Genomic DNA, 24,867 nt, shown 5'->3' with positions numbered 1-24,867 from the left:
AAGTATGAAGTTTTAAATACATAATTTCTTAAAATTTTAAATTAATCGATAGTCGACTACTCTTTCGATATATTCAATAGTCGACCACCTTTTCGATATATTTACTAGTCGATATAGGACGTCGATAGATGTAAACAGTAAGCTTTGTAAAGAATCTATGAAAATTGTGATCAGAGTATAAATTTATATTTGTAATGGCTAATTTTACTGAAGACTTGTTTGACGTTTTTGAAGAAACAGAAGATATAGAAGTGATTCCAACTCCAATAAAGTCAAGAAATGAAGATATAAACGTATCGTTAAACGAAAAGTTAGTATAAACTTTTACATAACCTCTTCGTAATATAAGTATGTATGTACTCTGAAAGTAAATTCAAGGAATTTCTTTAATTAAAAGAAATAATATGAACACAGGGCAACCAATGCAGAAAGTGGAACTAAACGAGAACTTGAAAATAATTCTGATGCATTTATTTCTAAAAAATTACGACCTGATCCTGTATTGGAGGATTTAAAGTAAGATGCAAGGTGTTAAAAATAAGAGCTTATAGTATTTATCAAGAGCAGTAAAAAATGTCTATTCAATGTTTCCTTTAACTATACATCTAAATAATAAAAGTTAAATTTACATCGTAAAAATTGTTCTTAGAATCTATGTTGATTAAACATCTTTCTACTCCTTTCAGTGAGTACTATAAGCTCTTTAAGTATTAGATACTTTTTTTCTAACAATCTGTACAGTAGTTGTTCCTCTAACCAAAAAGTTATCTGCAAAGTTTTATTTGGTTCGCTTAATAATTGTCTTTGAATAATATATTTTCAAACTTTTATAGTATAGAAGAATTAACATCACGTATCAAAATACATACAATAGAAACGATTGAGTCATGTACACACGAAGTTGCAGTTCCACCAGATTATGAATATGTATCCCTGGAAAATAAACAAGGCAAACCAGCAAAAGAGTACAAATTTGTATTGGATCCTTTTCAAAAAGAAGCAATATTATGCATCGAGAATAATCAATCTGTTTTAGTTTCCGCACATACATCAGCTGGTAAAACTGTTGTTGCAGAGTATGTATTAGAATTTGAAAAACTGATATATTTTAAATAATCTATGTATTGTTAATAATAAATAATGTACAAAATTTTGTAGGTATGCAATAGCATGTTCATTGAGAGATAAACAAAGAGTTATCTATACAACACCTATAAAGGCATTAAGTAATCAAAAGTACAGGGAATTTTTTGAAGAGTTTGAGGATGCAGGTTTAGTAACTGGAGATGTTACAATTAATCCAACAGCAAGTGTGCTTATCATGACTACTGAGATTTTAAGGAATATGCTTTATCGAGGATCTGAGGTATTTTAAAATATTTTTTAAATTTACATGTAAGTAATATTCTTAGAATTTTAATAGCGCGTTTAATATTTAGGTAATGCGGGAAGTTGGATGGGTAATTTTTGATGAAATTCATTATATGCGTGACAAAAACAGAGGAGTTGTTTGGGAAGAAACATTAATATTATTACCAGATAATGTGCACTATGTATTTCTTTCTGCTACTATACCTAATGCCAGACAGTTTGTAGAATGGGTTGCACATTTACATAAGCAACCATGCCATGTTGTTTATACAGATTATAGACCAACTCCTTTACAACATTATATATTCCCCGTTGGAGGTGATGGTATCCACTTGGTTTGTAGACTATAATAAACAAGTAGCCTGTGATGAAATAACCAACATATATTTATATATTTATATTTATATGTAGGTTGTAGATGAAACGGGACAATTTAAAGAAGAAAATTTTAATAGAGCAATGGCTTGTTTGCATCATGGTGATGCAGCTAAAGGGGATACTAAAGGACGTAAAGGAGGTATTCGTCCATCGAATGCTGGGCAAACAAATATTTTTAAAATGGTTAAGATGATTATGGAAAGAAATTTCGCACCTGTAATTATATTTAGTTTTTCAAAAAAAGATTGTGAGATATATGCAATGCAATTGGCTAAATTAGATTTAAATACATTAGAAGAAAAGAAGTTAGTAGACGAGGTATTTAATAATGCTATGGATGTTCTTAACGAAGAAGATCGACGTTTGCCACAAGTTGAAAATGTATTACCGCTTTTAAGACGAGGTATAGGTATTCATCACGGTGGGCTTTTACCTATTTTGAAAGAAACTGTGGAAATATTGTTTGGAGAAGGATTAATAAAAGCACTCTTCGCGACCGAAACTTTTGCTATGGGATTAAATATGCCAGCACGGACAGTTCTATTTACATCATCGCGAAAATTTGATGGTAAAGACTTTCGTTGGATTACATCCGGAGAATACATACAAATGTCTGGTCGAGCAGGCAGAAGAGGTTTAGATGAAAAAGGAATAGTAATATTAATGATAGATGAACAAGTTAGTCCTGTCGTTGGTAAAGCAATTGTACAAGGAAAACCAGATCCTATTAATTCAGCATTTCATTTAACTTATAACATGGTTTTGAACCTTTTGAGAGTTGAAGAAATTAATCCGGAATATATGCTTGAGAGGAGCTTTTATCAATTTCAAAATCAAGCATCTATTCCAGACCTATATAACAGTAAGTGAATTATCTTTTCACCTATTAAATATTATGATTTAGAATAAAATATTATTTCTGCATATCATTGTAGAGGCGAAGGATTTGCAAATTGCATATAATGCAGTGACTATTGATAGGTATAACCATATATCTTCTTATCATGATATACGTGAGCAACTTGACCATCTTAGCACTGAATTTAGGTCATTTTTGACGAAACCAGTATATTTACTTCCATTTTTACAACCTGGAAGATTAGTAAAAGTATGTATTTATATATATTATTTACATTTTAAATCATTTTTTCTCATAATTATATTGATAATTGTAGGTAAAAAATGAAAATGAAATGTTTGATTGGGGTATTATTGTGAATTTTAAAAAGAAAAGCCCTAAAAACCCAATGAAAGAAAGCACTGCTATTATTATTGATATATTACTTCATGTTTCTAAAGACTCCAAGGAAGGTTGCCCTGTACCTTGTCATGAAGGAGAAGAAGGTGATGTGGAAGTAGTCCCTGTTATACACACATTAATTTCTCAAATTAGTTCACTTAGATTGTATTATCCAAAGGATTTAAGACCATCTGATAACAGGAAAAGCGTATTAAAAACGATACAGGAAGTAAAGAAAAGATTTCCTGATGGACCACCATTATTGAATCCTATTACAGATATGCATATCGAAGACGAAGCTTTCAAAGATATTGTTAAAAAAATTGAAGTGTTAGAAGAAAAATTATATGCTCATCCTTTGCATAAGGTAAAATAGTCATCTTTTGTTTTTACATATTTTTTCTTAGTTTTAATTCCCTACATTAATAATGAATATTTTACTTTCTGTTAATGTAGGATCCTGATGTAAATACGCTATATGAACAATTTTTACATAAAGAAGATTTAAGTAATCAACTAAAACAAGCTAAACTAGAATTAAAACAAGCTAAATCAATACTTCAAATGGATGAACTAAAATGTAGGAAACGAGTATTGCGAAGAATGGCCTATTGTACGGCATCAGATGTGATAGAACTAAAAGGCAGAGTTGCTTGTGAGCTGAATGGAGCTGATGAATTGTTAATGACAGAAATGATTTTTAATGGTTTGTTTAATTCGCTAAGTGTTCCGCAAATGGTAGCGTTAATTAGTTGTTTTGTTTGTGATGACAAATCAAATGAGATGCTTAAGTGTACTGAAGAATTAAGTGGTCCACTCAGACAAATGCAAGATTTAGCTCGAAGAATAGCAAAAGTATCTACAGAAGCTAATTTAGAATTAGATGAAAACGCATATGTAGAACAATTTAAACCGTATTTAATGGACGTTGTATATGCTTGGTGTAAAGGAGCTACCTTTTTGCAAATTTGCAAAATGACAGACATATTTGAAGGTATGTTTAGAATTGTTGTTTTTTTTTTCACTAGATTATTGAAGGCCTTTACATGTTATTTTTAGAGAATAATGCAACTTTAATTTATTTTAGGCTCTATCATAAGATGTATGCGTCGTTCGGAAGAAGTTCTTAGACAGTTATGTCAAGCAGCAAAAAACATTGGAAATACGGATTTAGAGAATAAATTCAGCGAAGCAATTAAACTTATAAAGCGTGATATCGTTTTTGCTGCATCTTTATATTTATAATATAAATTCTTAAAAAAATTAAATATTATTCAAAATATATCTTTTTATTACAAATTCCATTCATATTTGTTACAAATTGAACTTCTTTAATATATCTTTAATGCTTTTTGCAATCATGGTAACGACAAACAAAAGGCTACTTTTGTTTGAGGTTTTTTGAAATGTAATTTATTTTTAGGAATTTAAAATATACAATGCACATGCATGGAAAGAACCTTTTTTTATAATATAAGACTACATTTGTCGTACGAATGAATAGTACGAAAAAATACAGCATAAAAATGTAGTTACACAATAAACTGAACTCATACTAACTGATAACTATTCAAAACTTGTTAAATAAATAACACTTTCAGAATATTGCAATGTTTAACTTCTACATTTTAATTTAATTACAACAAGTTACTTATCGTTCTTCTAAAATTACTGTTTCTTGAGGACAGAATTTTAGATCCATAAGAGTTAATTTCGAATCCATAGAAGTTAACTGAAACAAATAAAAAAATAACATTAAATAAATTTTAACTTCACTATTACAAAGTAATGACACATATGTAAAGAGCTCATTTATCCACGTTTAATTCAATAAAATGAGAAGCACATTTACGTAGTGAGAACTCAAGTGCTTACATCATCTACTTACATCCCTTCGAGGCCAACTACATAGAACTTTATATTCTTCTGTTGGATAACCTTCCACAATAAGGAAGTTAAGAAGCGTTTGTAATGGCGTATCAGATTGAAATCTACGTTCCAAAAATTTCCCAGCTGGGAGCCGTACTCGTACTTTTAGCACTCCATCACCAGTACTTTGTTGTGGCTCAGGAGGTAAACTTGATTCTACTGCTTGTCTATGAGCTTCTTTTCTCGCTTCTTCAGCCAACCTTTCATTTTCTGCCTGTTCTTTTCGTTGCTTTTCTAGCTCTTCTTGCATTTGTTTCGCTTCTTCTTTCGCTCTAGAATTATATCGAAATTAAAACAATTTGGATATATATATATATTTATCTAAATATTATATGTATATTTTTAATGTACCTGTCTGCAGCTAAACTTTCTTGATATGCTCTATCTTGCTCTTGTTTTACTCTTTCTCTAGCTTGTCTTTCTTCTTCAACACCAATATCGGTACGTCTTTGTTCCTATTTTGAAAAAATGTAATGCTAGAGATTATATTAACATCATATATTAATTTTCATTTACCTGAAATACTTCAACAACGTGAATTAAATTAGTTAATAGTTCATTTACTCCGACATTGGCATGTATTACTGTAAACATTTCTGTAATTGATCTAGCTCTCATTATAATTACAAGAGCAGGTAAAGTATCAACATCTATATTTTCCATAGCTAATGTTGCAAATGATCCTAATGTTTGTTTTACAGATGAAAGAAATCTGTAAATTAAAAGCATTTTGCAAGAAAAAGGTCTGATGTTATTAAAAAATTATCTTTTATTGTTATATATACTTTTGCTTATTGGATTCAAATGTAATATCCCAACCCCATACAATGAAATTTGCTGAGAGAACTTGAAGTACTGCTTCACAACTTAATAACTGCGTGCAAAATACATTTGCTAATACACTATTATCATGATGCAAATATACAGCTAACAATTTTCTCTGTAACATTAAAAAATTATAATATTTTCTATAAAATATTAATTAAAATAAATAATTCTATCAATTACAAACCTCTTTCGCAGGCTTTAAACATGATTCTTTAACGGCATCTTTAAATGTACCAGTAAAAAATTCTGGATGTGCTGGCCCATACCGTTTTTCAAATTCTTCTGCAAAATGCATTGTACCTATTGTTTCATCTGTTACATTTTCTGGCACTAAAAATAAATTAAATAAATTATTGATAACGTAAAATTAAATTTAAAAAATTTAGTGTACGTACTAAGACGTTGAGTTTTTGTAGATCTGACGTTATCTACAAAAACATCATCTTCTATATCATCTTCATCTATAGAACTGTCACTCTCAACTAGGTCTATAACTTCCTGTAAGTACATAAGTATTATTTTAAAACTATATATATTTGCATTTTAATTATTACTATACCTTTCTTTCTTTTTTTATGGGGATTTCATTAACAGATAGATCATGTTCTGGATAAGAAATTCCACTCTGAGCTAACATAACATTATCATTTTTTACTAAACTTGGCCAGCCTTTCCATTGTTGATTTCGAACTGGAACAGCTGTTAATGAATAAATGCCAGATTTTACATCCAAAATTGTATTGGTTCCAGGAAATTTCAAGTTATATGTTTCCTTATTTATTTCATTTTTAATGTTCAAAGTATATGTTTGAGTCATTCGATTTGATAAACTCACTCTACAAAAATAATAAATATGTGAAATTATACATAAAATTGAAATATTTTATAGAATTAAACAGATCATTTTTTAGAAAATTTACTTACATATCAGTTGTTAAATCAACATCTTCTGTTGCAGGAGACATATACAATGTATTTTCTTTAGGTAAATCTAATGATTGTAATGATCTATAATCTGATTTTGGCTCTTTTTTCCACCCATACAGACGTTGTTGGCAAGGTGGCACATTTGTTTGTACCCATATAAGCTGTTTGAGATCCTCTAAAAAGATATGTATATGTAACTCTCATTTTAACTATTGTATACAAACAATATAATAAAGTATTAACCACTTACTTAATGATGAAAACTCAGACAAATTTATTTTATATTCATTATTAAGATGGTTAATATGGAATGTAAGAGTTCTTTCTTTTTCGCAACTTTTAGGTTTACTTGTCCCTGGTTTTGAATTTTCTGTTACTTCTACTTTGGAATTACTTTTAGGATCACAATTGGTTTGGGATGATAATGAATGTGCCTGAGGCATTCTTTCAATTTCTTCTATCATTTCTATATCTGGACTTACTTCAGAAGGTAATTGTTGTGTACCATGAAGCATAGCTTGATTTACTGCTGCCTATATGATATGATATATCATTTAAGTTCTAATGCATTTTTAAATATAATACATAAATGAATTTATACAAAAAGTTACCAATAAATCCCAATTTGATTCTTCTAAATATTTAATAGCATCACCAACATCATCAATTCCTGTACATGCCTAAAAGAATAGTTTACATTTATTTATTCATAAATAATTAATATAAATATTAATATAAAATAGAGAAAAATTTTTTTAATTAATTAACAACAGAATTCTTTTTTAAAGTTTGTTTCTGTCCTTGTAATTTTACAGTCTTTGTTATCCGTTTTTATGATTCATAAATACAATAATACAAAAACAAAAAGAGTGTGAAAAAACGTTTTTAACAATATACAGAATTAAACATCAAAGAATATTGTTTTAATATTAATGATATATGAAAATTGACCAATTTTCAAAATCATTTTTTTTTTTTAAATTCTCAAAGGAGAAAACTTTATACTAAATTTTTTCCTTATTTTTTCTCATAGAATCGTTTTCTTTTTGGTTGTACTACGATTTTCAGTCCACCCTATATATGTGTATGCTTATCTTTTTATATACTTTAAAATATCGCTAAAATCTTGACAGATCGAAGACAAAACAAACGAAAATATTGTTTTATATTTATACAATTTTTTTTACTACTGTCAATGTCATTAATGCATACAGCATAACCTAAAATTCTATTTTGTATTTAATATTGGCGAATAATTAATCATTTAATATATCACCTGAAAGTTAGCTAAAATCTCATCCCGGATCCCAGCCATCGTGTCGTCTACTGTCACACTTAAAAAATACTTGCGGATCGCGAAACGCTACCTCGTTACTTTTTGATCGTTACAAGCAACATGCACAACTAATGTAAGCCATTGACGTCTTAAACCTCACTCTAATTCGAAACGAACATTGAACCATCTAGGTATATAGTGTTTATACATTTTCCCTTGTAGCAGCAAATAATTGTTCGTATATTCAACGATACCAAGAAAGATATTTTCATTGCACGAATAAAGGTTTCCAATATATGTGAACTATTATGATTGGTAGAATCTCAAATCGTTACAAGCGATCTCCAATCATATTTGAACAACAAGAAATGCATGCGAAATACTTTTCTATACGTTTATGATTATGATAACGTAATATAAACATTTGACATTCTATATCTTCAAATTATAATATATCTTACTTATTATAAGCGTTTAATAATAATAATAATTGATTTGTATAAATTGCCTTGTAGTTTATATAACATTTAATCTTCAGTCTACGCTCCTCTGAATTATGAGACACTAAATTAATTCAAAACTAATAAAATAAATTATTAATATTCCATAATCTACATTACTATAGGTAAATATCAAAAACATAATTGCAAAAAATTTGTCTTAATCGAAAAGAAATAATTATTTAATTTTAATCTGGAATATGTTACGCGCATATATGCATAAATGAAATACAGGCTTTACTGTATGAAAAATGGTACTTTAATACCGTGATCGTAACAGAATCGAGTTCTGTTCCGTCCACGTGAAACCAGTCGTAAATTTACAGTAGTTGTTTCCATTGTCAAAAAGTTTTGTTGCGTGCATCGTAGCTGCGCGCGTGGTCGATCGAGGAAGAAGACTTTTGTGCCTTCCACGCCGGGCACCGCCACTCTATCATGATCAAATTATTCTCGTTAAAACAGGCGAAAAAGGATGGCGAGTCGCCGAAAGCTGGCACCCAAAAGAAGGCATCTGCAGCACAACTGAGAATCACAAAAGGTTTATTGACGGTTACTCATAGTCTCCTTTACAATGTCTGTTGTATTTGTTACTATAAATCCAACTTAATATATAAAGACTAAAACGTATCGATTAAAAGTTGATTAAAAGTTTTGTTAAGATTCAACGTTGTAGTTAGTTTTAAATTTTGTAACAGTCAATATTTGCCCATTTTTATTGATACCATGTTACGCGTATATTATATATTTAGTTCTTTGCTTTCATTTACCTTGCATATACATATATGCAGAATTTACAAATTGATTTATTTCCGTATTTCTTGAAGATGTTGATTTGTGGGCAAAAATGTTATAACTTGTTTATAAAATATTATTTATAATGTTTCGACAAATTAAGTTAACTTTAACTTAAAAATTTTAAAATTAACTTAACTTTAAGAAGTTAACTTAATAAATAATAGAAATATATGGTTATATCCAATGAAGCACCAAAGAATTATTCACAAGATTATTATAAAGAAAATTCCTTAATAAATAAGATAATGCAATTTGATTTGTTTTTATATCTATTGTTATTAATATTAATATTTACATAATATTTAAGACTATCCTAAATTAAAAAATATTTTGTTCACTATTTTGACCTTTAAATAACCTTGTGTAATTTGAATAATTGAAATATATTTTTTTCTCTATTCTTTAACATGTACATTAAAAAATTTTTATTTTATGTAGACATAAATGAACTTAATCTTCCAAAAACATGTGGGACAGAGTTTCCTGATCCAGATGACCTTCTCAGCTTTAAGCTAATTATTTGTCCAGATGAGGTAAGAACATTTTTCTTTTTATATATACGACTTGGTAATGATTTAAAAAAATTTTTAGGGATTTTATAGAGGTGGTCGATTTGTCTTCAGCTTTAAGGTTGGGCCAAATTATCCACATGAGCCGCCTAAAGTAAAATGTGAAACACAAGTTTATCATCCTAATATTGACTTGGATGGCAATGTGTGTCTAAATATTTTAAGAGAAGATTGGAAACCAGTCCTTACAATTAATTCTATTGTCTATGGATTACAATATCTTTTCTTGGTATTTAGTATAATATTAATAATTATTACATTTTCTTTAACAAAGTAGAGAATTTTCTACATAAATGCTTAATTATTTAATTTATATCAAATTCGTTATATGTTACATCTTTGTATATAGTTGAGCAAAGAAATTTTTATGAAAAGATATTATTTGTTTAGGAACCAAATCCAGAAGATCCATTGAATAAAGATGCTGCGGAGGTCCTGCAAAATAATAGGAGAGCGTTTGAGCAGAATGTAGCAAAAGCAATGAGAGGTGGCTATGTTGGCGCGTTTTATTTTGAACGGTGTCTCAAGTGACATTAACGTTCACTTTATCCGAGGACACATTGAGGAAAGAGATCGAGAGTAGAACTCCTTCATGCTCTAAACGTGTTCCTCTCATCCATCTCATTCGTTTTAACGGGCCTCTTTGCGTCTTCATGAGTGCTTCGTACCTTTGGTCAATAAACCATCGGTAAAAAATACCACCGATGTGCTGTTTTCTCGGAGTTGTGGGATACTTTTTTTCCTTTCTGTACTTCTTTCTTTCAAATGTAACAAAGAATTGAAATTGTATTTACACTTGCAAGCCTTTTATTCAACTGTTAATTCATTAGTATATATAATGAAAACAGAACATATTGCTAATAATGATTATTAAAGTTGTTTTTGAAAGTATATCTATTAATGATTAGAAGTTACTGCTTCACATCTTTTTGCAAGACTAAACATGAAAATAAGCGTATAATTATTCTGTATTTAAAAATTTATTTTTAACTACAATCTTCTATACCCAAATGAAAATTTCGTAGTATCTCTAAAACTAGAATTGTTCTAATCTTACTTTTAAAAATGTATATATATATATATGCATATATGTAACAGCAAATGTATCTACAATTTCAATCATCGCAGCTCCTCTTATAAATGTATCTCCGCCCTGAGGGTTACTTCGCAGGATATAAATTATTTTCCATAAATGGATATATGTATATATCCTGCTAAGTTCTTCATTTAAAATCACGTAACTTAACTTATGTATCGATCGAAAGTGGAATATAAGGCTGTTAACGAAAAAATTTTGCATTTTAATTGTTAGTCAATTCTGTTCCTAATTATACAACTTCCATTTTTCTAGTCAGATATGATAACCAATGTTACTATGCGGAACTGTTATCAAATTTTATTTTATTCCTTCAAATAAATGAATAAAAAATGGTTAATAAAGCATTATACAATTTTTACAAAACAGGACTTAGCTTAACTAATGTCTTTAAATTAGAAACTTAGTAAGTCATAAACTTTGTACATGACTTTTACTTGTAATATAATGTACAAAGCGATATAATTCTACATCAATTTAATCTCCTTTTGAAATATTACAATTAATGTTATTGAAATTAAGGCTGTTAAGTTCTTTAAATCTTCATTTTTAATTAGCATTAATTTATTATATTCTAGTACATTGTTTAGGAAACTTACAAACTAGAGAAGCGTCCTAGCCTCGATCCAATTTGCTTTGTTTAAGTTAGGTCCCATCCGCGTCGAGCATGTTGAAGGCACTTTTTCGAGCGCTTCAAAAGCGATCGAACTACTTTCTCCTTTTTCGTCTGCTTTCCTCTTTCAAACACACACATACATACACGCACTCTTTCTCTCTTTTCACCCTTCCATTTTTAGTTTCATACATATCTTTTTCTTTCTCGTACAAAAAAAAAGATTCGATCGCGCTGAACGATGGATTGGCATGAGCTCGGCGAAGAAGCACAGTGATTTGGAAATCGAGATCAGAACATATTCCCTGGAATCTGGAAATCGAAATAACAGTGATCAAAAATATCTTTCATATCAAAAAATACAAATTATTATCTTTATTTATCCTAGATGCATTTTTCTACTATGAGAATTAATTACGTTTTACTATTTTGTTATGAGAAGAAGCGTGCTTCTCCGCAGATTCCATCGTGGAATGGATTTCCAAACGCTCGAAAGGATGCTACCATTGTTGTATGTACCGAGCCATAGTCATGAAAAGTCAAAAACGTGGAGAAACAAACAAAAATAAGAGCTTTTTTCATGTCGAATTCAATTCGTGTGCAACTCGGTTTTAACGGAGTGGGAACATGTACTGCATTGTTAAGGATACTCGACTTGGATGCTTCACAATTTATTTACTTACTTAAGCTAAGAATATAAACGATCGGGTGTCTATCGGCTTAAAAGCGTTCCACCAAAATTGAACGATGTAGGTACAGTCTGTGAATGAAAGGCGTAACCTAAAACAAAAACATTAAATATATGTATATTATTTTAGTGCAATGCATCTCGAAAGCAAACTTTTACCTATATTTTATATCAATAAAAGGGAGGCTTACCACCGCTCTGCTCGATTCGTTTACTTTCAAGAGCTGCTTTACGCTGATCTGCTAAAAGAATAATTTCCTGTAATGCCTTTTGCTGTTCTGCAGTTAAATGACCAGTCAATGCTCTATACCAAACTGTATCTGTTCTTTCAATATCTGTAAATAAAAAAGAATTTGAGTATGTACTTCATCTAACAAATAGAAGGAGATACAAATATGTGGGAATCATAAGAATATAGTGATTACTCACTTTGCATTACTTCTTTGAAAACAATGTATTCATCTTGATTCATATCATCTGAATCTAAAGGTGTGGCATAGTATTCAAGTGGAGTTTCCTCATTAGCATCATATTCTGAGTCATCACCATCATCATCTGATCTGTGATCACCATGTCCATCTTGAATTGAAGCTGATACATTAAAACCATGTTGTGTAGATGACCTTGTCACCTTTTCCTGCAACTTTTCCAAATATTCTTGACTAGCATCGTCAATTTCGTCTTCATCGGATGATAAAATCTCTGTATAAACATATTGATAGCACTATTAGTTTTTGAAAATAAAAATGAATGAAAAGAGATATAGGAGGATAAATGGAAATTACTACCTTCATCGATATCGCTATCATCTTCCTCATTTTCTTCGTCACCAGCGTCAGATGCTTTAGCTGCATAGGCTCTTTTCAGTCCATCAAAAAGTAGAATCAAAGATGGGATGATTTGCTGGGCGCATTCATTCACTGCTGGTGGTTTTGCGGGACCCATACTGATTAAAGTACACAATCCAAGAACACAGAGCTTTCTATCATGCAACCTAAATAATATAAATATTGTTTTTTTTTTTTTATAAAAATGGATCAATATTTACAATATTTAATTATAAAACAAAAATGCAATCACTATTGAACAATTAAAATAATTCACCCTAAAAAACAATCTGTATCATGAATCCATTGTTTAATAAAGTGTGAAGCAATTGGTTCTGTCGACTGTCTAAAATTTCCTTGCAATCTATCCATTGTTTCAAGACAAAGTGCTGGGTTATAATAAAGTGCTGCAATTACTACTTGCAAACACATTGTTCTTAACTCAGATGTTTTAACTTCACGCATCAAACGTTCTAGTACCAATTGTACAAAGGAAGGTATGCACTAAAAGAATAGCATTACATATAAAATTTCTCACATTCTTATAAAATGAAGTTAGGTTAAAATGCACATTAAAATATACATCTAGAGTGTAGCTTACTTGATCAATATGATCTTTACACTGCAAGATTATGACTTCCAATAATTTGGCAGCATGACATTCTGGATCTTCTCCAGCATCCCCTGTTAATACCTAGTATGTACAAATAAAAAATGAATTTTTAACAAAATAAATTAAAAACGTCTTTTTCAATTTTTATAAAAACATGATCAACGCACAGCTTTGCACATATTAAACATAGCCAATATATGATTTTCATTCGATAAGAATGCTGGAGTATCAACTGTAATATAATTATGAAGAGCAGGCATCATATCAGTAAAGTATTCAAAACCATCTTTCTGGAATAACTGATATATCATTTCTAAAACTTTCCACATATCTCCTGATATTGTTTTTATCGTAAGATCATAAACTAATGAAAGAGATTCTTCATAGAATTCTAAAATAAAAAAATACATTACCAGTCATTTTAATAAAGTGTATATTACATTTAGTATCTGTGCCTTCATTATTATTATTTGCCTTACCCATCACACTTTCTCCAAAGATATGAGCAACAACTTGAAGCACTGTTGGTTGCAGTCGTGCTATGATTTCTGGTTGATTTTCCATTACACTTAATAAAGACTCTATTGTATTTAATAATCCCATAGCAGTAATAGCTTTTTCATCACTGCCTTCATCTGTTTCGAGCACTTGGCTGAAAGTCGCAGCCTACAAAATATTAATAAAATTTTTTTCAATATCTTAATTTACTTTGTAAAGGGAAGAAATAAAGGAATAATACTCACAAGATGTTGACATATCTCAACTGCGATTGGCATAAGTTGGTCTGGATATATATAAACAATTTTTTGAATAACGGTTGTTAAATCATCATTTTCTGTTTCTCGTACAATAGCTAATAATTCAAGGGTTATAGGCTTAATTAGAGGTTTTACGTATTTTTTTGCTTTCTCTTGAGCAGAAAGAAGCATTTGCAAAGCAATAGCAGCTTCTACCTTAACAGGTAGATCTTGGTCCGTCAGAAGAACGTTCGTCGTCAATCGAACAGCCTCAACTAATATTTGTTCTTGCTTAAATTTTATTTCGGAGAAATAATGCAATACCCAACATGCCTGGAGTGTAATAATTATGAAAGGATTACAAATTAAATAATCAATAAATTTTAATAAATAACAATATACGGATTACTTACTCTCGCTCGCATATGTCCATGAGGACTACTAAATTCTGGAAGAACATATTGTAGTAACATCTTATCCATTTGCTCTTTATAAACTTTCTTCTTTAATAATACATCCGCTAAACTCCCAATCTAAAGAAAACTGATTTTTAGAATGTTTTATATTTTCTACCTTATAAAACATTTTTCTACATAAAGATAATTACCATATGCAATGCGCCATCCTTTTGTCTAGGGTCTGCATTTGGACTAGTTAGTACTTCCACACAAAATTGTATAGTTTCCTGGAGCATATCTTTACGTTTCTTACACGCAGAATATAACAAGGTCTGTGCTGCAGTTACTGGAGACACAAAGTCCTCAAAAATGTCTAGAAAGTAATAAATTATATCATTTATTAAAATAAAATAATAAAAGATAAAGTATACGCAAAGAGGATACATTTTATTTTTAAATAAATCATCTCACCGAATTTGACCCTAATATATTCATATGGATTATTATTCCAAAGTTCCTCATCTGCTGCAGAATATGAGAGTATTGGAAAGAGTACATCACGAATTATCTCAAACATGTGTGGTTTCAAAAACTTCCATGAATATGCATGGCTTACTCTATAAATTAAAACAAAGAATTTTCAAACTGTAGCTTGCAACATAATAGAATTATTGTTTCAATTTATTGCTTACCCTTGATTAATATAATTAATTGATTGTTGAATCACTCTAGGTGATACATATATCTTTCTTCGATATTGGTCCAAAATTTTCAAAAGGACTTCAAGTATCCCTCCACTAAAAGTTCTTAAATACCACCCAGAAAACTCCTTGTACTCATGAGTTACATTTCCTGGGCTTCCATATCTTTCAAACATTCTGCGTAAAATATGAAGAGCCCACTTCTTACATTTCCACCATGGCAATTCAGCTCGTTCGTCGTCATCCAAATCTGGATTGTTGGTTTCAGGTGGAACAGGTCTATCAGCTACTTGTCGTACCACATCCATCCATTGTGAAAAAACTTCTTTTGAAATCAAATCTAAAGGAAGTGTATACTGAAAGAAAAATCATAAATTATAATGGAAATTAAAAAAGTGATTACATACTTTTATATAGAATAATATGTTTAACATCTATAAAAGCAAAATTTATACCTGTGTAAGGGTGAAAAATATTTTTAATATCTGCTTCTGCAGCAATACTGATTGTTCTGAAGGATCTGGTAAAAGTCGTAATATCAATTGATAAATCATAGGAAACAAGAGATTCATTGCTTCATTTAATGGTCCTCTTTCTTCTGCCTTCTTATATCTAAAAAATATACCAGTAAATGTTTCTACTATTATCACTGCAATTTGAAACATATGTAATATGTCATGTTTTGGTAATAATTTTTTCTTTGAATAAGAAAGTCTAGTAAGACATACTCAAAATTTTTGACAAGTTGATGGAGTGCAAGGAGAACACCTGGCCAGCAAGAAGCATCTGAATTCTGTAAATATATTGTGATCTTGTCCACTATTTGTGTCCATCTTCCAGGAAAGTCATGTTTAATTATATTACTAACACAAACACCCAATTGTACTCTAAATCAACAAAAGAATGTATTGATTAAGATTACTTATAAGGATACCATGTTACATATATATATTGTATACTTTCTACAATTGAAAATATGATTGTGATAGAAAAACTTACCTAATAAGTTCTGGTGCATGTACAAGAGCATCAACAATTGCATCACGGATCATTGCACGATCTTGTTCATGAATAGTAAACTTGACTGACCCATTTTCATCTTCTCTGTCAGCCCAATTTGTTGCAATTAGATTCTTCAAATATATAACACCTAAATTGGTATTAAGTTATCATTAGTTAACTAATTTTCTCTTTTTTTTTTAATGCAATTAATCTTATTAATTACCGGCTTGTCTTACAGACATTTCCTCTGCAGTCATTAGTACTTGAAGTAGTGTTGGTGCAAAACCAATAATTTTGTGAATCTGAAAACGTTATGGAATTCTTTAAATTATAAATCTAGTCTCGTGTAGTTATTATTGTATGTAAACCATTATATGTAACTATAATTTGAAATTTATTAGATTACAATTTGAAATATAAAGTAATAGTTCATTTTTATTAATGTTCAATAGAGTACATAAACAGTATGATGTATACATTTAATAGTACAAATAAAGAGAAAGAGCGTTAATAAATAATAGTATTAGATTATAATAAATTAGGAATATCTTGTAAATGAAAAAGAATGTTTTTAAATAATAATAATTAAGTAATAAGTAAATATTTCAGAATTGATAGACAGTAAAATAATGTTTTAAAATGTTAAAAAATTTATCTATGTTATTTCATGGAAGAATATATAACAAAAATTTCTAGATCCACATAATTATGAGTTTGGTTAAATGCCGTCCTCTCGAAAATTAAAATTAATAAAAAAAATCAAATTGTTAGGTAACAAAGATAAAAAGATTTATTTTCCTGAATATGTTTTAGAAGAATTAATTATATATGTATGCATATAAACATGGGTGAATAATAATGAAGAAAATATAAAAGATGAATAATAATGAAGGAAAATGATAGGAATGGAGCACATGTTTCTGTTGGAGTATCGGTCATTTAAGCACGTTTTCAATCAATTGACCGACCTGATTTAGCTGCTCCTCAGCTTGCTTCTGTTGCTCTGGGTCGATCGTGGCTCGTAATAATTCTGTCACTTTTCGTACATCCATCTTGTAATTGGTTTCGTAGTAGACGGTGATGTCCAAATTTTTAACTCTTCGTCACGAATTCGACCCGGCGCATTCACCTCGCTACTCCCTCATCACGTGACACAACAATATGGCAGCCAAAACTGATGTGCGTTATATCCGGCCATTAACTGTATGAAAGTTAGAAAGGGAACTGGCAAATTCATTACGTTGCAAGACTGTAGATAGCAAACTACGTTATAAACAGATACATGTGCAATAGCTATATTTGTTTATAGGTCATCGGTCGGTCAAAACATTGTAATCGTAATTCTATGCACCATAGTTAAAGCTGCACCATTTTTATTACTATCGCATTAACTTGAAAAAGATATAATTTAATAATATTTTTAAAATTTCACTTGAGTGAAAGTTTTAAGAATTTAATTAACACAAGAACAGTGATATGTTGCAATTAATAAACCTGCCTGACATTGTTTTAGAGACAATTTTGTCTAACCTTTCGTACGATGATATTTCTCGATATAGAATTGTAAGATTATTTTTATCTTTCTTGTGTGTTATTGTTTGCTAAGGCTCATATACTAAGTTTTTAAAAAAATTGTAACAGGTTTGTAAACAATTTGATCGGATATGTAAAAAATTATTAAACCGAGGTTTCAATTTGATGGAAAAATATCATGCACAATGTTTGCGTGCAGTAAAAAGTCAATTACCACGAAGAGAATCGGAAAGAAGGAGTCATCCTTTGGCACGTCATTGTGATATATTAACAGCTATTGAAACAAGAATATCTATGTTATCCATGACTTTTATAAAATATGTGGATCTTAATTTGTGTTGTTTCATTCCTGGGAAGGTAGAGTATTAATAATTTCAGCTCTTTTAATATATGTTTAATTAATATATATTTTTGCATCAGGTAATCGATGAGATTTTTCGAGTTCTTCGTTTAATTCGGGATTCTAAAACTCCACCCAGGGCTCATGAAATACTTCAAGAGTTAAGAGATATTAGTAGCATGGCTATGGAACATTTCGATGAAAAAATTTTACCAGATCTAAAACACAGTATTTGTACTTCAGTTGTTAGTAATGTAGGTTCTTATGAATTGCCAAGTGGAAGTCTAATGATTTCTCATCATACTACAAGTTCAAACAGTGTAACACTGCCACACAATTTTAATTCAGAAAAATTGAATCAGACTTTCAAGAAAATTTATAGTCGCACTAAAAAGAATAAATTATCTGTTCTGTCTATAAAAGGTCAAATTGGTAAAATGAAACTTCGAATGAAAAGACAAGGCTTCCAAATGAGATTACAAAGCTTAAAATTACAAGAGCAGGCAAAGAAAATACATGATCAAGATACACAATTAGCTGAAATGAGAAAACATCTTGAAGAGTGGGAACAAAAAATGGTTGATTTAACAGCTGAGCTAAGTCGTGCAAGAGAAGAAACACAAAAACCTGATTCTATAGAAACTTGCAAAAGAAAGCATATAGATATGATTAATCAACGAGAAACTGATTCATTGCAAACAAAAGAACTGCAAGCAAAGAAACGTAAATTAATTGTAGAAAGAATATCATCTAATGATGCAAAAGATGTCAAATTTAAAAAATTTATGACTGATCTTCTTGCAGGTAATGCTATAGAAGCATATCCATCAACTTCACATTAATTTACTATTTGTACATAATGAGGTTGTATATCAAAACAAAATTATTATTTTATGTGTATTTTGCATTTTGTATGTTATAACTAAATAAACTTAAACGTTTAAGCTTCTTGCATATTTAAATCAAATCTATACAACTGCTTTTACAATATAATTTAAAATTATTTGAAAATATAGTAGCGAAATATTTAATAAAAAAAGTAGTATGCAAAAAATGATATGTTATTTTAAAGCGATACTGTGTTTAATAAATAAACATACAACCAAATCTTTTTAATTCAGATAGATAATATTGTACAATTTATACAATAGTCCTCGTTTAATAGAAGCACACTCCGAACCGCGTCGCGTCTATTACTATACTAAGGGAAATATCGCTGGCTGTTATCTGATTTTGGCTTGTACGCTTCTTAAATGCTTACATATTTATATCAGAAACAAGAGTGACAAACAGAGTCTGAAAATCTGAATGAACCGAAAGGAAAGGTTCGATAGTTATTTTATGTTAAATTTATTCATATATGATCACGTTTTCAGCTATCATTTTCGCCAAAAACACTTGAGACATTTTATTATGATAAATACGAAGTAAAAGATATAAAAATGTCACTTTTCTTATTTTGATGTTTCATTATTTGTGGAAATAGCCTGATCACAGATCAAAAATGACGCGAACGCTTGCTATATGTAAAAAATTACAAAAATTGATGGAATAACATTGCGTCTATGAGCGGAAAATACTGTACACAATGAATGAAAATACAAACACATGAAAAATGAAATGTACGATGTTCTCTATTTTGATGCAAGCATATTATTAAACAAAAAAAATATGCGTATAAATATAATGAATTGTATATTAAATTATTGTAAAAATTTGAAAAACAATTAATAAACATATTAAAATATATAATTGTACGCAACATGATATGACTCATATATTATTTTAAATATATCAATAAAATGTAGATATTAATTATCAACTAAAATATTAGCCCTTAACGCTCCAACTTCTAATTGTGAATATCGACCTGCAACTCCAACTTATTCTCATCATATTTCGACTTGCAAGTTTTTAAGTGTCAAATTTTAAATGCTATAATGACGTGTAAATAATAATATTAACCCATTTGCATTATGGCTCTACTTAAGAGGACTGGTCCCTATCACCGCGCGCGGTCGATCGTAGATGCAGTAAATGACATCCGAATTCTTCATCCGAGTTTATCGAAAATTTATTGTTCAAAACGATTAGTAGACAATGTTACTTCGCAAACATCGTATCTTAAATTCTTTATAACAGAGGAAAAAAGAAAAAATTATTTATTTAAAAAGAAATAAGAAATTAAATCATATTATTTCTCGTGGAATTCTTTAAAATGGTCAATACAATAAACTAATATAGGCGAGATGCTGACAAACGGGACAAACGTGAACACTCATATCTGAAAAATACTTAGCGACTGAAATAAAAAGCAGTCGCAGCGCGCGTAATAATCCGCGCTTGGTGATAGAAGACAGTTGCAGCGCGCGGATTAATCCGCGCTTGGATACAAATGGGTTAAAGTCATTTAAAAGAATCTTTATTCATTTTAGAAGTAATATAATTTTGATTACAGCATTTATATTAATTATAATTGAGTAATGTGTGGTATTTTTTGAAACATTCATTGGGATGCAAACCGGGTTTGCGTTAACAGGTCTCACAGTAGAAAACTGTTTGTCTTTTTACCGTATTACTTCCTTTTGGTGAACAAACAAGACACTTTTTCTTTTTCCCTTTCGGCAATTGATTTATTATATGGAGTTTCCCATCTAAACGTTGTTCGTTATCTGTTCAAGAAGGCCTGCCATACGCATTGTTATTCCTAAAGTTACTTACGAGCTGACTTACTAATAATTTAACAAACTTATAGTGTGACAAAGCGCTTTCTCCTTTCCTTTCCTGAGAAATTTTGTAAAGTATATAAACATTTTTTACGCTTGTTTCTAGTCCCCAAAAAACAATTTCCGCCACCATTTCAACGATTTTCTCAGGAAACAATATGTTGATGCATATTGATCGGCTTTATCTACACCACCTTTATTACTGCTATAATCAGCAATCACATTTGGTTTTGAAGCTTCTTCAATAGTACAATTTCATGATGATCTAGTCATGACTCTTGACCCAAAGGCGTGATACGTACTCAACATAGTGACAATTCGTTTGTCTTTCCAAGCAAGGAGTAAGTAATTTGAATGACGCATTGCAATTATATTTGAATTGATAAATTTCGGATTAGAAATTCCTTGTGGTATGTGTTTGCGATTTTTTTGTATTGTACCTGTTATGTGACACTTCATTTGTAACAATTCCTCTGCCAGGACTAAACTTGTACCCATGTTCAGTACGACACCAAGAAAAGCTTTCATCTCTTCAAATTCAACCTCACACCAGTCATTCCACATAGAGCATTTTGATAATATCCTATCCCTAAGAATATGTTTTGCATATAAATTTGTTTCTAGCGTAATGTCTTCTATTAACGCATTAGTAAAAAATAATTGAAAGTATTCAATAGGTTCACATAAATTATGTACCTGCGGACCAGGAGTTTTTGTACTAGTCGAAAATTCAAATCGTTGTGGAATGATATCTTCGTTAAAAATTTCCTGCCAATCAGAAGATCTTACGTTACAAATACTCTTGGTTAAATTTTCTTCCTGTGGTTCTCCATCATCTGCACTTTCATAATTCGATGAAAGTTTTTTTATTTTTCTTCTTCTTCGAGGAACGAAAATATCATTATCACTGCTGTCACTATAACTGCTTTCCAAATCAACAGCTACATCATTATAGATGCGAAAATCAAAATTGTCATTGTTACTATCTATATCATCCTCATAAGGATAATTAATTTTTCTCCTTGACATAATTAAAATAGGGGTTTACAATAAAACAGGTTCAGATCTGACTATCTTTACTGATCGCTTGTAACTGACTGAGGAGTAAAATATTCTAAGGAATAATAATATTTATTATAATTTTTTAAGATATTTAATTCTGTGATTCATTTTTTTTTGCCATGTTTTTCTTCAGATTCTTTATCTAATAAACTTTTGTCTTCAACAAGTGGTAAATTGAATATCTCTTCATAAATTACAGCATGTGCATTCTGCAAATAAATTTGTTGCTTTTCTCTTATATTTTTTCGTACAGCAGTTCTTTCCACTTCAGGTAATACAAAATTATAAATCATATTAGCAACCATTTCTTCTTCTGATAATTTTGTTGCACTGAAATATAAAGCATTAGGAAATATAATATATTAGTCACAAAAAGATTTTATAAAATGTACAATATTTATCATACTTGTTCTGCGCAGCTTTTGATATACTGTCTATTTTATCGCACAATTCTGAAATATATGCTTTAGTTGCTTCATCAGATATCCATTCAATGCCTTCTTTTATTATATCTTCTAAATAACTTTCCACGGATTCTTGATTAACTTTCATAGTTTGCCTAAACATTTCGTCAAATTCCCTGCGACGATTATATTCTAATTGACGTCTTCCAGCTTCTGCTGCTTCTCTCGTAGCTCTTTCTCTTTCAGCCAATAATGCAAAAGCATGTATTCGACGTTCATCCTCTAATCTTATTAATTCCTTAAAAATAAGAGTGAGAAATATTATAAAAATTGTATTTAGTTATTTTTAATAATCGCAACTCAAAATGAATTGTACTTTGCTAAGAAAATCTAGCATTCCCGATATAGTCATTCCTTCTAAAGAATTAAGAATTTCATATAAACTATCTTCTTGCATAGATTTTTCACTTTGTAAATGTTGTAATTCTAACGTATGCGCTTTTTCTTCTTGATGTTGTTTTTTGCTATGTTCTTCTAATCCATAAGATGATTGTAATTCTTCGATTAATTCCCTACATCTATTGCGGCCTTCGAACATCTAAAACATGATGACTTTTTTATCGAAATTTTTTATCGAATTAATCGAAATACCTTATTTAGTCTCATTTCATATCATTTACTTTCTAATTATTACCATGCATTGGATAGCTCTTCCTTTAATTATTTTTTGAATAAGTATAGACAATTGATGCAGACGTTTATTTGTTATATCTTCTGTGCTTTTCCTATATGGTGTAGAAGGTAGAGCTGGCAATTTATACTTGCGTTTCAATAATAGTGGTGCCTCTATTGTCTTAGTATTTGATCTACTTGCTTTCAGGTCACTATGTAATTGACTTAGCTTTTCTTTTGTCCATCTTGTTGCTCTGATACATAAATCAGCTGACTTAGATCTTGGCTTTAATGCACTTAATTCTTCATATGTCGGAAGCCAATTTGGCAATGTATTTATTTCAGTTACATCTAAAATAATTGAAAAATATAATATAAAAAATATCATATATAAATATAATATTACTTAATATTAATATACATATTCTTTTTACTTTCGATACAGCCTTCTCCTAACAACTCTTTTTCTATTACTTCATGTCTTCTTTGAGGATGTTCGCCATAACGCATTTGTGGGGCATACAATTCAGAAGATGGATCATCATGTTCTTTAATAATATCACGTTTAAAAGGTTGCGATTTTTGTTGTTGTCTTTTATATAGTTTTCTCAATTCTCTTCTAAGCTTGTGTTTAATAGAGTTTATTTCTTTATCTCTACGTATAGATAAAAAATTTGTCCATCTATCCAAACGGCCTTGAATCTTTTTTTCTTTTTCATATTCTTGTGATTTAGATATTTCATCCATTAATTCAAGCCTATAATCCACTATTGCTTGAATTTCCTAAAATTAAAAAATTTTATTTATTAAGCATTTTATTCTAGAGATGAACATAATTACAGTCTATATTTTATGAATTAAGAAATATTTACTGATTCTCTAAATGCCCATTCATCTATTTCTAATGCATTTATTATAGCTGATCGTTTTTTTATGTTTGCTGGTGTATCCATAGGAGGAAGAACTGCTTCCCATGCCCTTTTTCTTCTCATTCTATTAACGATTTCTAAATCATGAATTCCAATTTCTAATCCATGATTCCAAGATAAATGTGCTATTGATAATGCTTCAGGATAATGGCCTGGAAAATAATGTTAATATTCATCAACAGGTGAAAATCAAGTTGAAATATATCTAATATATTATACCTGATTTAATTTTATATGGTGGATCCCAAGGTGCAGTTTGCGAGTCACTATCCCGATAATCTGTTTGGGTTCCTATATTTCTAAATGGTTTTAATTTAGATGAAAATGTATAACATTGTTTTTGTGCATTTGTTACTATGTCGTTTAAAATATCATGATTAAATCGTACAGGAATATTCATATTTTGTGATTTTGATACTAAAAATGGTACAACTGGTCGATAAAAACATTTAAAACTGTTACAGTATTCAATTTTGGTTAATTTATGATGTCCAGCCATTATCCTATAAGTATCACACATAAAGCAATTGTATGTGCTTACACTCATTTCTTAATTATAACATAATGTATAAAAATATTGATTTTTAACTTATATAAATAGTTTACCTGTAAATTAAAAATTATAACATTAGTTTATTACTCTAGATCATTATTCGATATATTAACTTGCTTAAACTCTGCAATCCAATTTTCTTTTTCACTGTTACATTGTC

At 29.7% G+C, this 24,867-nt stretch overlaps 6 protein-coding genes across 12 annotated transcripts; 3 read left to right on the top strand and 3 right to left on the bottom strand.

The window, feature by feature from the left end:
• Positions 1-122: 122 nt before the first annotated feature.
• On the top strand, positions 123-4,271 carry LOC126919723 (exosome RNA helicase MTR4). The gene is made up of 10 exons (XM_050729258.1): positions 123-310; positions 415-516; positions 834-1,076; positions 1,159-1,366; positions 1,440-1,706; positions 1,783-2,611; positions 2,685-2,857; positions 2,925-3,356; positions 3,446-3,983; positions 4,077-4,271. Exons 1-10 carry the CDS (start codon positions 195-197, stop codon positions 4,232-4,234), a joined length of 3,066 nt encoding a protein of 1,021 aa, XP_050585215.1. The 5' UTR covers positions 123-194; the 3' UTR covers positions 4,235-4,271.
• A 164-nt stretch (positions 4,272-4,435) lies between these two features.
• On the bottom strand, positions 4,436-8,224 carry LOC126919735 (FAS-associated factor 1). 2 transcript variants are annotated; one of them, XM_050729295.1, is made up of 12 exons: positions 7,950-8,224; positions 7,285-7,353; positions 6,924-7,206; positions 6,671-6,848; positions 6,306-6,582; positions 6,142-6,244; positions 5,931-6,076; positions 5,704-5,858; positions 5,435-5,630; positions 5,270-5,373; positions 4,865-5,190; positions 4,436-4,721 (listed from the first exon to the last, which is right to left on the bottom strand). In XM_050729295.1, exons 1-11 carry the CDS (start codon positions 7,986-7,988, stop codon positions 4,866-4,868), a joined length of 1,875 nt encoding a protein of 624 aa, XP_050585252.1. In that variant the 5' UTR covers positions 7,989-8,224; the 3' UTR covers positions 4,436-4,721; position 4,865. The 2 variants fall into 2 exon arrangements, with proteins under 2 accessions (XP_050585252.1, XP_050585251.1); XM_050729294.1 differs by having other exon boundaries at positions 4,878-5,190.
• Positions 8,225-8,737: 513 nt separating this feature from the next.
• Positions 8,738-10,535, top strand: LOC126919779 (NEDD8-conjugating enzyme Ubc12). Of its 2 annotated transcripts, none has more exons than XM_050729379.1 (4): positions 8,738-8,987; positions 9,683-9,777; positions 9,836-10,042; positions 10,204-10,535. In XM_050729379.1, exons 1-4 carry the CDS (start codon positions 8,885-8,887, stop codon positions 10,342-10,344), a joined length of 546 nt encoding a protein of 181 aa, XP_050585336.1. In that variant the 5' UTR covers positions 8,738-8,884; the 3' UTR covers positions 10,345-10,535. The 2 variants fall into 2 exon arrangements, with proteins under 2 accessions (XP_050585336.1, XP_050585337.1); XM_050729380.1 differs by lacking the exon at positions 8,738-8,987 and adding an exon at positions 9,259-9,283.
• Positions 10,203-17,661, bottom strand: LOC126919722 (importin-7). 5 transcript variants are annotated; one of them, XR_007711755.1, is made up of 20 exons: positions 17,457-17,661; positions 16,712-16,790; positions 16,486-16,636; positions 16,215-16,373; positions 15,942-16,098; positions 15,478-15,842; positions 15,257-15,402; positions 14,995-15,158; positions 14,801-14,920; positions 14,394-14,720; positions 14,130-14,316; positions 13,818-14,041; positions 13,639-13,731; positions 13,315-13,541; positions 12,999-13,204; positions 12,640-12,912; positions 12,402-12,545; positions 12,206-12,302; positions 11,941-12,022; positions 10,203-11,834 (listed from the first exon to the last, which is right to left on the bottom strand). XR_007711755.1 is itself a non-coding variant. In XM_050729257.1 (19 exons), the coding sequence occupies exons 1-18, from the start codon at positions 17,538-17,540 to the stop codon at positions 12,235-12,237; spliced, it is 3,174 nt and encodes a 1,057-aa protein (XP_050585214.1). In that variant the 5' UTR covers positions 17,541-17,661; the 3' UTR covers positions 10,203-12,022; positions 12,206-12,234. The 5 variants fall into 5 exon arrangements, 3 of the variants coding, with proteins under 3 accessions (XP_050585214.1, XP_050585213.1, XP_050585211.1); XR_007711754.1 differs by having other exon boundaries at positions 11,941-12,302; XM_050729257.1 differs by having other exon boundaries at positions 10,203-12,022.
• A 63-nt stretch (positions 17,662-17,724) lies between these two features.
• On the top strand, positions 17,725-19,309 carry LOC126919762 (F-box only protein 28). The gene is made up of 3 exons (XM_050729349.1): positions 17,725-18,051; positions 18,130-18,378; positions 18,442-19,309. The coding sequence occupies exons 1-3, from the start codon at positions 17,965-17,967 to the stop codon at positions 19,201-19,203; spliced, it is 1,098 nt and encodes a 365-aa protein (XP_050585306.1). The 5' UTR covers positions 17,725-17,964; the 3' UTR covers positions 19,204-19,309.
• Positions 19,310-20,761: 1,452 nt separating this feature from the next.
• Positions 20,762-24,701, bottom strand: LOC126919734 (cilia- and flagella-associated protein 91-like). Its single transcript, XM_050729292.1, has 8 exons — positions 24,374-24,701; positions 24,098-24,306; positions 23,660-24,008; positions 23,248-23,576; positions 22,930-23,151; positions 22,556-22,851; positions 21,784-22,479; positions 20,762-21,676 (listed from the first exon to the last, which is right to left on the bottom strand). The coding sequence occupies exons 1-7, from the start codon at positions 24,699-24,701 to the stop codon at positions 22,254-22,256; spliced, it is 1,959 nt and encodes a 652-aa protein (XP_050585249.1). The 3' UTR covers positions 20,762-21,676; positions 21,784-22,253.
• Between the last annotated feature and the right edge of the window lie 166 nt (positions 24,702-24,867).

The sequence above is a fragment of the Bombus affinis genome, chromosome 8 (assembly GCF_024516045.1).
Source record: "Bombus affinis isolate iyBomAffi1 chromosome 8, iyBomAffi1.2, whole genome shotgun sequence".
NCBI lineage: Eukaryota > Metazoa > Arthropoda > Insecta > Hymenoptera > Apidae > Bombus > Bombus affinis.
This window is presented reverse-complemented; position numbering and strand designations above follow the sequence as displayed.